Genomic DNA, 14644 nt, shown 5'->3' with positions numbered 1-14644 from the left:
TTATTTTATGTTATTTTTTGTGTTAATTAGGTATATATGTACACGATTAAACACCAATTAGTGTTCAATTGAAGAATATCATTTATGCTCTATCGGCGGAGGAGCATCTTTAAGGAACTTCTTTCTGTGAAATCATTTTGTCAATGTATCATCCAATCAGAGGCGACATTAAAATGATAATGCCGTTTTTAATGTCATGAGATGATAACACTATTTTTATGCCGATTGTTGAAAGTACAATTGAATTAAACTGATATAGTAACAGCACCAGGATTTGGACACAGCTTATTATTTATATGATATCAAACAGCGTGGAACTACATAATGATAAAAACACTAATAGATCACACATAAAAAAAATATTTATTTTGGATATTTTCACATAATATTTGTAATTTGTACAAATAACCCTGTTTTTGAGTATTACAGATTTATCTCCCTAGCGGGTAGGTATGCATATTATTTTGTGAGTGAAACTTGCATTGTATTCCTTAAAAAGTATGACGATACAATCAATACCTACCCACAAGGGCAGATAACTGTGTAATATGTAAAAACAGAAAAGCTATCATAACTTTTATCATAAATAAAAATGATACTGCATTAATATAATATATATATATATATCATACATATATTATATAATCTATGCATAAATGGAGAGCTCAGAGAGTGATCTATGTTTGTTGGGAATAAAATGATGAAATCAATAAATAAATATGGTAATTTAATTACAACAACTTTATTCATAACATATGGAATTGTTCAAACATGCAAAAATTTAGCGACTCTTATCGCTTTCAGAATTAAACATTCACACTCTTGACTTTACAAGTACATATATAATTCAAATGCAAACAATTAAACATTCTCACATAAAACCAGTCACATCCAAACTACAAAAAAGTTTGGAACGTATAAACAAATACATGTATACACATAGATTAGATACCACTGGTCAAATAATACTTCATAGTATTCAAAAGATAGGTAGTTGAATTATGATTCACAGAAACAACATTGTAAGTTGATCAAGATTATCACGAATATGAAGCAGAAGCAGACCTGAGTGATGGTTTGTTCATGAACTCTATTTCCCCATTCACCAAAATCTTACACATCCTTAAATTACAAAAGCTGTGGAGAAAACATCAAATACAACCATGGTCATATCATATGTTCAATATGTATTATACACCTTACAAAAAATTGTCAGAATTATCACATTTCCCCTTGGTTTCTTCAAAAAGGAGTTGATATATTGTCAGTTTGAGATATTGATAAGGCATAAGGGAGGTCAGAAAGGTTCAGAATTTGTTTGAATTCTTTAGAAGTTACAGGTATTTCACAGTGACACGGAATGAAATATTGGAATGCAGCACAATATTTGACATACAGTTTACATGAATTCATAGTTTATGGAATGATGTAGGTTCAAGTCATCAAAAAATAAATATTACACAGATTACGGGATAGAGAGCTCTACCCCAAGCATCACAAACGGTTTCAAATATTTGAGAGAAAGAGTAATAATTAAGACATCATGCTTTGAATGAGAAACTTTTTGTTTTTTAAATCTTCATAACACACCATTCCATTAAAGGTCCTTCATGGGTGAAATTTGTTCATATTTTCATTGATTGCATCAAGAAACACTATTGATGAGTTAACAAATGCACATATGTATAAAAGAAGAGCAAATTTTGAAGTTTTCATAACCCCTCGGTAATGATGGATAGATGATATAATGATGAATTGTCTCATTAACATTGTCACGTTTCCTGTACAATTTTGTTCTCAGCTTTATCCTTCGCCATCGATTCCACGAGTAGGTAACAGGCCTTCTTGTGTTTGGCCCAGTGGTTCACCTGGCATTCTCTGTAACAACAAAATTAATTCCTGAAATACATTCCTTTGTGCACGCAGAGCCTATACAAATGATGAAAATGAAGTGGACATTTCGGCTTTTTGTAGATAATAAAACCTATATAAACTTGGAAAATATACTGTTCTAATATTTTTACACAAAACAGCAGTATCATTAAAAGTCAGTGTTTTTTTTTAATTCAGCTGGAAAGATATTCAAGACCATTTCTTTTGAATTTCTGAGCTCAGTTGGTAAAATGGGAACTAACAATCACTGAATCACTAAATCATTCTTTTCGGGAATAATGTAAATAAAGGGGGTGGCGGAGGTATCCAACGTCCTGAGGGTGCTGGTCGGCGAAGATTCGGTGGAGGAATCCGAGGTGGATACTAAAAGTATTCAACAGCGCCCCATAGACGATAGTGAATAGCAACTGTAAATGGGATGGAGCATCAACACCAAGGGTTCCGTGCAAAACTTTTATTTCGTTTACATGTTTCGGATGGCTAGGCCAACCGTCATCAGAACCATGGTTCTGATGACGGTTGGCCTAGCCATCCGAAACATGTAACATTCTGATGACGGTTGGCCTAGCCATCCGAAACATGTAAACGAAATAAAAGTTTTGCACGGAACCCTGGGTGTTGATGCTCCATCCCATTTACAGTTGCTTTTCGAGAATAAGATTTAATTTTTAACAATTCCAGATAGACTTTCACAGAATTAATAAGGCGGTTTCGAGATCCCAAAATGACGTAGGTAAAATACAATTAGTCCAACCTTCCGGTGATTATGACATCACAAAATTCACGCCAACAGCTGACGTCACAATCACTGGAGGATGGGACTAACCAACAGTCTATTGTACTTTACCCACAATGTTTTGGTATTTCTAAACCCCCATATTAATATATATATTTCTAAAGTGAAGCATAAGCAAATTGAAAGGGATTTACATTAGTTGTTTACTGTAATTAAAAATTGAACTGTTTTGAAATAGAGTGCTTATAATTACCTCCGGCAGTACCACTCGTTCTGACAACGTGAGCACCGCTTACTGGCCTCGTTACCACATACGGCACACTTAGGTGGCTCCGACAGTAAATTCTGCATCATATCAAAGTTATAGGTGTCTGCCCACCTATAAGAATGAAACATGCCATTGTAAATTTATATTAAACAAGTTATAAGGCAGGTGTGCCTGCAAAACCTATAGACATACATGTATAATGATATACAATACATTTATCATACTAGATATACTACTCCTATTTTAAAACTCGGAGAGATCTACATTATGACTGGATGATAAAGGATGATGTATTTTGTTAAAAAAATTCTACACAAGGTGACCACTTTCCTCCAAACCTCTTCCCTAACTTCGTATTTTAAATACTAAACCATCTCTCCAAAATTCACATACACTCTCCCGTCATTCAGATTCTCCTAACCACTCTCCAGCATGAACCAACCACTCATCTACCCAAGCAAACTTCATACAGCTTCCTTACGTGGACATTCAACTGCTCCTTACTACCCAACACTTCTTTCCCATTTACCACTAGTTTAATTATTTCACACTCCGGATCACTTTTCCGCCTTACTACCAAATTAATCACCCAATCTCCTATCCTAACAACACTCAATCCAACCATTGTCTACTTCAAACCACTCCATCGGACTCTCCACTCTCTCCTTACCGTTTAGCCTGTGCTCTGATGTCTGCCTGAGAAGGATTGAAGTGAGTCTTTGACTGCTTCTTTGCAATCTGTTTCCATTTTCCTTCATTGTCTGAAAGAATCTTATCTCTTATTTCTGGAACCTTAAAGAAGAGAGAAAGGAATTAAAGTGGTAAAACAATACTTGCCTGGGTGCTTTATTAGTACAGTCGAGACTGTCTGAGTGACCCCCCGTATGTAAAACTCCCTGTCTTACCTGGTATGTGACCTTACTTGAGACCCCCCAACATGGTTTGCTATATAATGGGTCTGTTTTCAGCTACTCCCTGTTTTACCTAACAAACGACCATGTTTTGACAACCTTAAAACTATGAAAAGTCTGTACACTTTACCTCATATTTTCATATACTGTATTACAGATTTCCAAATAATTAGTTTTTTAAATAATTTCTGGAATACCACAAGAAAGTTAAACATGTATCAAATGTAATGTTTCAACAGCAAAGGATAATCTAAAGCTTGAAGTGACAAATAAAAATAGATCACTCTGCCTTCATTTGAAATCTGAATAAGACACAACAGGATGCGCTGGGACCGGACAAACATATGTAGCATTATAAGCCCTCTCAAATTCTATGGCAGGATCATGTCACCATACATGGATGTTGTCTGCTCTTGGCTGGGTGATCTAGCCTTGGCATGTTGCATTATAACAATTTCTACCAATTATTAATATACAAAGGACCTATTACACCTCGGGAGGGCAACATTAAATCATCCCAAGCACAGGCCCATGGGGCCTTTGAATTTTTTTTAAAGGTATCTTACAAGTTCTCTGTTACTATACTACAGAAGGTATAGGGGGTGCATGTTGTAAAGTTTGCTCTATAGATGTACATACCTGCTCTAGGATCAGATCTTTCTTGGCTGCTGGAGGATCCATCATAGACAGGTGTTCTAAATATCGTTGCATCTCTGCTAGAACAGGTAACTGGTCCAACATGATCTCTGTCAGGTATGACCTCAGCTGTATGGGGTTAAAGCTTAAAGTTAGGAGAGTTCTGAGAAATGTATATGTATTAAGCTCGAGGACACAGTGCCATGCTTTCTCTTTTTTTAAACAGCTAAGATCATGCAGAGGTAAATATTTTCTGTATAGAATGAAGCTAATGTCATTACAACTGTGGTGATTTTTATAGTATTCTGTATTTGCAGATAACAAAATTATCTGCCCTTACAGTTAGGTATTTATTGTGACATCATGTGTTTCTGAGCCTTACATCATACTTTTCAGTGATAAGGACGTGAAGTTTGTCACAATGCAAGGGAGCTAACTCTGTAATATTGCACAGGCAGGATATTTTTATTGAATGTTGTTTATTAGCTATACATGGTAACAGGAAATTCAATAATTTGTAAAAAAAATTCCAAGTCTTTAAAATATTAAAATGTAAACAATTGTTTGAAGTGCAGAAAGTGCTCTAAACATTCCACTAAAATATATGAATGTATGATATGTTTATTTCAACATAAATAAATTAATCATCATCTTGAGATTACAGCCTACCTTCAATATGATATTTTTCCTGAAGGAGTTTAAGTCATACTTCTGTTGACATGTCTGGTTCATCAGGAGCTGGAATAGGGCTAGCCATACCTGTAAACAATAACGTTAATCACAGGAAAATTTTAGAATTTAATGATATTAAATGGTGACAGTTTAACGGGTGGTTTTTTATGAGGAGCTTCTGAAAGGACTAGAATAGACTTTAAGCTGTTCTTTAATTTTAAATATACATGTACCAGATATTTTTTCAGTGCAAAACAATAATATAGATAATTGCCAGGTTTGGGACCCTGGATTCAATATCGGTACAAGAAATTTCTCAATCAGCATACACATACTGTATATCATATCAATTTATTCAATTCATTCATTTATTTTTTTCTGTATTCCATTTCAGTATAGATCTAAAACATATATATGCATTTGAACTGTATTGATGTCTAGCACAGGAAATTCGTTTGTAGTGATAATTAAATGTTGACTTACAGGATAATCTGTCTTTTTGTCATGAAAAACATATGGTTTTCACATGAACTGATGGGTGGAAACTATTAGAAACAAATGACTTTATTACTCAATATCTGCTTACAATGGCAGATAACTCTATGTCATATAAACTTTGACAATGGATAAAACTGTCAATCTTGTATAATTGCTACACTCACCTGTCCCTCTGTCTTGGTCAGTTTGAAACTGTCCTCCCGACTGACCTCCTGCCACTTGTTGTCGATGAACTTATACAGTTTACCTGTCAATCAAATTTTATCAATTTCTTTAATCATACGTATGATACATTTTCATTAAAACAATTACTTTTCAAATTTTGCACTTAACTCAAATCAAAACACTGAGAAAGAATATATCTTTTAAATGAATCATATATTTCATTGTACTTTCAATCCTACACAAATTTCATCTTCATGGAAAAAAAATTATAAGAATTGTTGAGTTCTTTTATTTGGAAGACTTTTAATTGGAATATTAAGAATGATATTTAATTTATACATTACCTCCCTTGCGCTTACTCCACGGTGGATTCTCTACCAGTTGCACTAGTAAGATAGGAATATCATGTGTGTTCAGGACGCGACTCAATACACTCAAAGGCAAGCTGTAACGTAATCAAAACTTGTGTGGGATTGGGGTATCATGTGACACGACACAACTGAACACTACAAGACACATTAGACCTTACAAAATGTCGAAAAAATTATCTTATTTTTAAAATGCTCACACAAAACTGTCCCAAAGACCTTTTTGATGGTGATTCTCTATATCTGTGAACCAGTTTTTTTGTTTAGGTCAAAGTATTGACATGCTCATTGAACACATAAAAACATTTTTTTTCATCTTAATCACTTGATGTTATTATAGTCACAACGTTAGTCTTAAAGATGCTCCACCGCTGACAGCGCATAAATGATATTCGTCATTTGAACAATAATTGGTGTTTAATCGTGTATATATATGTCTAATTAACACAGAAAATAATATAAAATAATTTATTTTGCCTTTGGTGTATGTGCAATCAGTGCTTCATTCCATATAGGATATAGTGCCATGGAATTTTTTCCGGATGCAATTAATTATTTTTCATACTTTTAACTTGAAGTAAAATAAATAACTTTTGTAACTGAAGAAAAATACTAAATTGTCTGCTCCTGTTTTAGATAGTGAAAAAATAGCATTTGTCAGCGTTGGAGCATCTTTAATAAGACTTCAAATGTGTTTTTTTTGTTCCCATTGTATTTAGATTACTACCATTTTCATGTCTTCTGCTTATAAAACCATTAAACTATTTTCTAGTTTTTAGCTCATGAAATTGATGAAAACTCAACAAAAATATTACTAGCAGACGATTACTTAAAAATCAATAGAAGATTGTTTCATTGAAAACCAATGTTTTGTTTATGATGTCACCAAAATGTGTGTTTCAACATTTTTGTCTATGACTTGATAGACAAAATGATTTAACCTATGAAAAATAATGTAACAAGGACATAGTCATTCAGATCCCCCGCCAATGGAGATATCAAAGCTGAAGTAAGTTTGATTGTGGAGACTTATGTGTATGAAAAAAAAACAGGAAAAAGGAAGTTGAGCTAAAGAAAGATGGAGTATAATTCAAGTAGAGCAGGGCTGCAATTGTTGAATCAGGTATACAGCCTTGACATTTATATTAGACTATATACACAAAGATGGGTGGAGTTTTGCAAAGTAACATTTACCATTTACCATGATATTTTCAGCAATGTTTCCATGGTAATGGAAAAAGTGCAAAAAATGAAAACCTAAAAATAGCAAAAGGTACTACTAAACCATAATAAGAATATGTCTATAAAGTTTCGTGGAAATATCTCTGCTGGTTTTAGAGTTATGCTCCGGAAATGAACCTGCTACAAAAATATGATATTTTCAGCAATGTTTCTATGGTTACAGAAAAAAGCACAAAAAGTGAAAACCTAAAAATAGCAAAAGGCACTACTAGACCATAAGAACAATGTGTCTATGAAGTTTCATGGAAATATCTCTGCTGGTTTTAGAGTTGTGCTCCGGAAACGATTCTTACACAAAAATCTGCCATTTTCAGCAATGTTTCCATGGTTACAGAAAAAAGTACAAAAAGTGAAAACCTTAAAATAGCAAAAGGCACTACTAGACCATAAGACTAATGTGCCTATGGAGTTCCGTGCATATATCTCAACTGGTTTTCCAGTTATGCTGCGGAAACGAACCTGGTACAAAAATATGATATTTTCAGCAATGTTTCCATGGTTACGGAAAAAATGCAAAAAATGAAAACCTAAAAATAGCAAAAGGCACTACTAGACCATAAGACCAATGTGTGTATGAAGTTTCGTGGAAATATCTCTACTGGTTTTAGAGTTATGCTCCGGAAACCATTCGTACGGACGGACGGATGGACGGACGGAACCCATTTGTATATCCCCCGCCAACTTCGTTGGGCGGGGGATAACAACCAAAATTGAGTTGATTGAAGTATACATACCACTCAATATGATCCACAATGTAACGTAGTAGGGATAACACCTTGATACAGATCTCAAAGGTTAACTTCTTATCCTGGTCTTGTAGTTCCTGTAACAAAATTTAATACAAATATTAAATACATCATAAAGGAGTTATGAAGAATGATTTAATGCTGATTACCGTAAATTGGGATATTTTGGATGTGGTCATATTTTGTCTTATTTGGGGTTTGGCATTTTTATGCATTTTAATAATTATTAAATGGCTTGTAGATGCATTGATCACTATATACAAACAACTTAATACATAGCCAATTTAACAAACCAAAAATTGACTATTTATTAAGTTGTTTGTATATAGCGATCAATGCATCTACAGGCCATTTATTAGGTGTAGACACATATATATGTATTCTCGGTATAATACTTAATCACATTACATAAACATACATTTAAGGTATGTGTTGTTGACCAAAAAAAGCAACGTTACCAGTGTGAGTCTTTCTTTTGTACAAATGTGTATATAATTAGATGTAATACTATTAATCACCCTCTATTAAAGACCAATATTTCAAAGGGTTGTCTTCGTATCGATAAGTCTTCAAAACTTATCACTCCAGTTTCTCATTGTTGCCGGATATATATGTAGAGACAAAGTAAAAATTCAGATTGTTTTTCTTTTGAACAAATCAAGTTATGCCAAGAATTTGCAAGGCATAGAGAAACACCAAAATTTATTCACCCTATTTTGATACAAAAACACCAAATTTTCCAAATATCCCAATTCATGCTATTTCAGCTTCTGGTAAATGGTGATGTCATATTTTGACATAATTTTTGTGGAAACTTTTACTTTGTCCACGTTGTTTCGGTATCATACTTTCTCTGTCACGCTTTAATTCAATACATAAAGTTATATTTACAGATATTATTTTTAAAGTCAATATTACATTGTAAACCTTCTCACCATGCCATTGAGATTTTGACATTTCGCTTGCCTCAAAGTCCTCCAACACCCAAAACTAACATTTCCCTAAATTAGAATAAATGTTTAAGACATAAAAACACTGAAAATGGCTTTCTCACCTCCATATTTGTTCTGCTTTCACTGTCTGCAGTAATCTCTTCGTCCTCATCATCAGATTCCATATTCTCTTTCTCTTGTGTTCTAATAAAATCAGAAATTAAAGCATTAACTATATTTCATCAGTAAACACATCTTGATCTACATAATTATATCAACAAGTTCAGCAAATTTTCATGTTTACAAGTTTTCCCATTGGCCCATTATCTTTCCGAAACGGCTTTTAATTTTTAAAATTGGAATGTAAAACGAGATCAATATTTTTGTAAAGTCACAAAAGTTATTAACTTACCATTAATACTATACGTATCATCGACTTCTGAACAATCTAATTCAAATAAATATAATGCTAATTTTCATAACGCAGGTTGTCTTGTTTCCTTCCGTCTTCCTAGATGCCACACGGTAGTTGACTATCATTGGCCAGACGGAAAATAAGCGAAATTACTCTCCACTGTTATCATATATTACGCAAGAAATCTTGCCTATGTTTGGTGTTGTAACTAATCTTAGGCCATGGGTATATATTTTCTGATGTTATTTATGTTTTTAAGAAATCTTTATGTTTTGCTCTGTACAGGTATTGGGCCTTTAAAGCAGTTGTACAAATGTAATTTACAAAAAACTGTACTTATATAACACACACATGAAGAATACTATGAATTAGAGTGAACCGTGTGATGTGCAGGTAAAATACACTACAAAATTGTAAATTGGTATGTCCATAATATCTTTCTAATTTCACTTACAGTGGTGGTTGGAAAGAATTTACCCTATTTTGTATTTATGATAGAGTTACTTCCCTTGCACATAGGTATTTATTGTAATGAGCAAGGGAAGTAACCCTGTGATATGAACCAGATTGGATAAGGCTACAATGTCTTTCAAGGAATCATTTGAACACATGAACAAGACAAGTTCTCACCTGGCCACAAGTTGTGTGAGTTTCCTGTAACAGTAGTCGACCAGATCTGTAATCTGGTCTTCAGCATTCTCGCAGCTCTCACGGAAAAACATTGTTGTCTCCAATAGTGTCGCTACTGTTGCTTCATGGTAAAGCTTAAATAAAGTCAAACCATACTTAGATCTCAATGTTTTAAACTGATATATCTGATTACCATGTCCAATAATAGAATCAAGTAAAATCAAATCAAAAGGAAAATGACTTCTAAAACTACAAAAAAAAATCAAATTCAAACAGAAGTAAGATAAACGATAATCATTATCCTTGAGTATTGGATCGTATCAGATTAAACTTTGTGTATTTAAACACTTCTGAATGTTCATAATTACATGTGCTTCATCACATACACAAGTCATGGGGACATTTAAATCCTGCTCAAGACACTACATTGAGTATCATATCTTTTTTGTTAACTAATACTAAATTTTTCACACCATGTTGAACCATTTTTATACATATCCAATATCTATTTTACACTCATAAAAAAAAATTGTTTTTACATCATACTACTACTAGTTTACTATATCACTTTGAGACACTAGAATACTGCAGAAATCAAATCTGCTATCTGTTACACCATAAATCCACTAAAACTTACCACCATGTATATAGGAAATGTAGTTTTAGGTTCAAAGTCCATATCAATCAACGCTGAGAAAATCTTGTCCTTCCATACCTCAGTCACTAGTAGGTCGTAGATCAACACTTCAAACTATATCAACAACAAATCATATTGCTTAAATAGTGTATAAATGAACCAACATTCTCATGCATATGGAGATCAGTTAAGAAATAATAAAGGGATATTCAGAAATAATTTCAGTGAACATTCAGTTTTGTCAAGTAAATCAATGTACATGTATTCCGTTTTGCATATTACAGAGTTAGCTCCCTTGCGGGTAGGTATCGATTGTTACATCATCATTTTGGGAGCGCAATTCAAGTTGTTTTCTCCGAAAAGTATGACATTAAGCTCGTAACCACATGACGTCATAATCAATACCTACCCGAAAGGACAGATAACTTTTGTAATATGCAAATACAGAATATGTTGCAAGTGCAATAATACTAAACAAGAGGCCCAAAGGGCCTTAACGTTCATCTGACTACCTTGGCAATAGTAAAATTAATTATATATGGTGTCACTTTGTCAGGACCATGTCAGGATCATTTTCAATTTCTTTCAACAAATTTTATTTCAAACAAGAGGCCCAAGGGCCTTAACATATAGGAAATTAATTAGATATAGTGTCATGGTAGCCATCTTCGATTTGTGATCAACCAGAGATGTAACAATACTTTGTCGGGCCCATGTCAGGATCATTTCAGCCAAATCGCACCGGTAGAACTTGAGAAGAAGTTCGAAATATGTTTTCAAGATGGCGGCTGTGGCTGCCATCTTGGATTTCGGATCAATCCGACAAATAATAACGCTTTGTCGGGACCATGTCAGGATCATTTCATACAAGTTTCAGCCAAATCGCACCAGTAGAACTTGAGAAGAAGTTCAAAATGTGTTTTCAAGATGGCGGCTGTGGTGGCCATCTTGGATTTCGAATCGACCTGAAAAATAACAACACTTTGTCGGGACCATGTCAGGATCATTTCATGCAAGTTTCAGCCAAATCGCACCAGTAGAACTTGAGAAGAAGTTCAAAATGTGTTTTCAAGATGGCGGCTGTGGCGGCCATCTTGGATTTCGGATTGACCCGAAAAATAACAACACTTTGTCAGGACCATGTCAGGATCATTTCATGCAAGTTTCAGCCAAATCGCACTGGTAGAACTTGAGAAGAAGTTAAAAATGTGTTTTCAAGATGGCGGCTGTGGCGGCCATCTTGGATTTCGGATTGACCCGAAAAATAACAACACTTTGTCAGGACCATGTCAGGATCATTTCATGCAAGTTTCAGCCAAATCGCACTGGTAGAACTTGAGAAGAAGTTCAAAATGTGTTTTAAAGATGGCGACTGTGGCGGCCATCTTGGATTTCGGATCGACCCGAAAAATACTAATACTTTGTCGGGACCATGTCAGGATCATTTCATGCAAGTTTCAGCCAAATCGCACCAGTGGAACTTAAGAAGAAGTTAAAAATGTGTTTTCAAGATGGCAGCTGTGGCGGCCATCTTGGATTTCAGATTGACCCGAAAAATAACAACACTTTGTCGGGACCGTGTCAGGATCATTTCATGCAAGTTTCAGTCAAATCGCACTGGTAGAACTTGAGAAGAAGTTCAAAATGTGTTTTCAAGATGGTGGCTGTGGCGGCCATCTTGGATTTCGGATTGACCCGAAAAATAACAACACTTTGTCGGGATCATGTCAGGATCATTTCATGCAAATTTCAGCCAAATTGCACCGGTAGAACTTGAGAAGAAGTTCAAAATGTGAAAAGTTAACGCACAGCGGATGGCGGACGACGACGGACGAAACATGATGACTATAGGTCATCCTGACCCTTCGGGTCAGATGACCTAAAAACACAATTAGCAAAATTCCTTCCTACATTGGATGTGAATTTTAGCCTTGACAAGGCCTATCATATGGAGGTAAAATGTCAAAATATTCATCATAGTTACCTACTTTTCATAAATGACAGATTTACATACGTAATGCAGTGATTTTTCAAGGTATTTTGGGAAAAAAGTTTTTGACACCTATTGGGAATTTTTTATCGTGAAAATCTTTTATCAGGACAGCTTTTTTTCTTAGCAATTTGATATGGGAATTTTTCATTGTAATTGGGAAAAATATAGAGGGTTTGGCATTGGGAATGGGGTCGTTTACCGACACCAGTTATATGAGGAGAAAAATCACTGTAATGTCAAGCTTCACGTCACATTAGGAATCAGAATCATCACTAAACTTAAACAATAGAAAATTATGTGTTTAAAAGTATTATTTGGAATACATTTTTTTAATCCCTAGACACCACCATACTATTGCTATAACATATTTTAGAAAGATAGGTAAGCTTATTCGTAGGAAATGGGCATTGATCAGTGAAATTGATGTAATACTTAACTCACTCACTTTACTGTGAAAATACTGTCCAAACTACAAACCTTGCCGAATGAGATGAAAAAGTCTTTCACAAACTCATCTTCTTGAGCAGAAGCATTCATTACCGCCTGCATGTTCAGTTTCTCCAACATCTCGTGTTGTCTCGACCAACTGTAATCAAAGTAACAGATGCAATTATCTTCCAAAACCATATTTTGTAATATGTATCTTTAAGGCCAATTTATACCAGGAATCAAACCCAGATTTCCCTACCGACTCGCAACTGTCTGAGTATACTACTGATCAAGTCCATGAATAATGTTTGGTTAATGTTTAGTGACAGTTACAGACTGATACATGTAGCGGGATTGGGCTGGGTTGATCATCGAAGACCAGGTAGCTCAGCTGTAGATCATTCAGCTATTGTTCTGAGATCCCAGGTTCCAATCCCCATCTGGCCGCTACATTTTCTTCTCTCCTGTTACAAACTTTGCACACAACTAAAAATCCTACCGTGGTGGTATAACGGTCATGTATGTCTTTGAGGGCATAGACTTTGAAAAAGAAGGAAGAAGTCTATCTGGAGTTGACAAAAGACATGGTAAAATTATTCATACTATTTATACTGCTCCAGCGTATTAGCTGATTATTTCATTAGCATCAAATGGAACATAAGTTATCATAGTTGTTCTTCATCGAAAATCAAACTTTGTTGGATTGTTGGGATTTACAGTTATGTGCTAAAAGTTTTTGTAATTTTTATTTTTCTCCATATATTCTATGTATTTTTACATTTTTTCTTTGATTTTTTTTCTGATCTCATCTATTGGCGGATTTTTAGCAATTTTGGCATAGTTGTAGAAAATTATCTCCACTTAGGTAAAAATGAAAATGACGAAGACTTTTGGCGCACGACTGTACTTTGTAGCTAGGCTACGGTAATGCAAGGAATTTGAGAGATGTTTCTGGAACATTATGGTTTAGAAACCACCAGATTAAAATAACGCCCCTTCCATAACAGTATATATACAAAATGGACGATATATGTTCCATGAAGCACATTTCATGTTAAAAACATTTGGTCATTTTCATTCAGCAACATTGTTGTTTACCATAGAAACCGAACGCCGAAAAACTTACTCTGAACTTCCAACATCTCTGAGTTTGTATTTCACTAGTCTTTCCACATAGGCTTCAGCCTCTACCGACATTAACACATGTCCTGTATCCGAACTCATTTTCTTATCGGTTTGTGGCAGGAATTCGTCGGTTATGACAGTTTATCTCGTAAAACGCTATCGATGGATTCACACAGGCACATGCATGCCTCGTCGATTTGTAAACTTCCGGTGATACGGAGAAAATGAAATAAATGTCAGGAATACTTAAGCAAAATAGTTTTGATATATTTCGATATTTACATTACACAAGTTTAATAAAAAGCCATGCATATACAATATTTTAATAATTAATCGAACATTCTATCT

The 14644-nt window shown here is 34.5% G+C and overlaps 1 protein-coding gene across 1 annotated transcript; it reads right to left on the bottom strand.

The window, feature by feature from the left end:
- Positions 1 to 725: 725 nt before the first annotated feature.
- On the bottom strand, positions 726 to 14577 carry LOC138304709 (zinc finger MYND domain-containing protein 10-like). Its single transcript, XM_069244941.1, has 13 exons — positions 14298 to 14577; positions 13220 to 13328; positions 10750 to 10863; positions 10113 to 10246; positions 9190 to 9271; positions 8124 to 8212; positions 6124 to 6224; positions 5779 to 5861; positions 5114 to 5203; positions 4448 to 4573; positions 3568 to 3689; positions 2883 to 3008; positions 726 to 1878 (listed from the first exon to the last, which is right to left on the bottom strand). The coding sequence occupies exons 1-13, from the start codon at positions 14393 to 14395 to the stop codon at positions 1773 to 1775; spliced, it is 1380 nt and encodes a 459-aa protein (XP_069101042.1). The 5' UTR covers positions 14396 to 14577; the 3' UTR covers positions 726 to 1772.
- Positions 14578 to 14644: the final 67 nt, after the last annotated feature.

This window comes from Argopecten irradians, chromosome 12 (genome assembly GCF_041381155.1).
Source record: "Argopecten irradians isolate NY chromosome 12, Ai_NY, whole genome shotgun sequence".
In the NCBI taxonomy this organism is placed as follows: domain Eukaryota; kingdom Metazoa; phylum Mollusca; class Bivalvia; order Pectinida; family Pectinidae; genus Argopecten; species Argopecten irradians.
The sequence above is the reverse complement of the archived record's forward strand: the minus strand, read 5'-3'. Positions and strand labels throughout refer to the sequence as shown.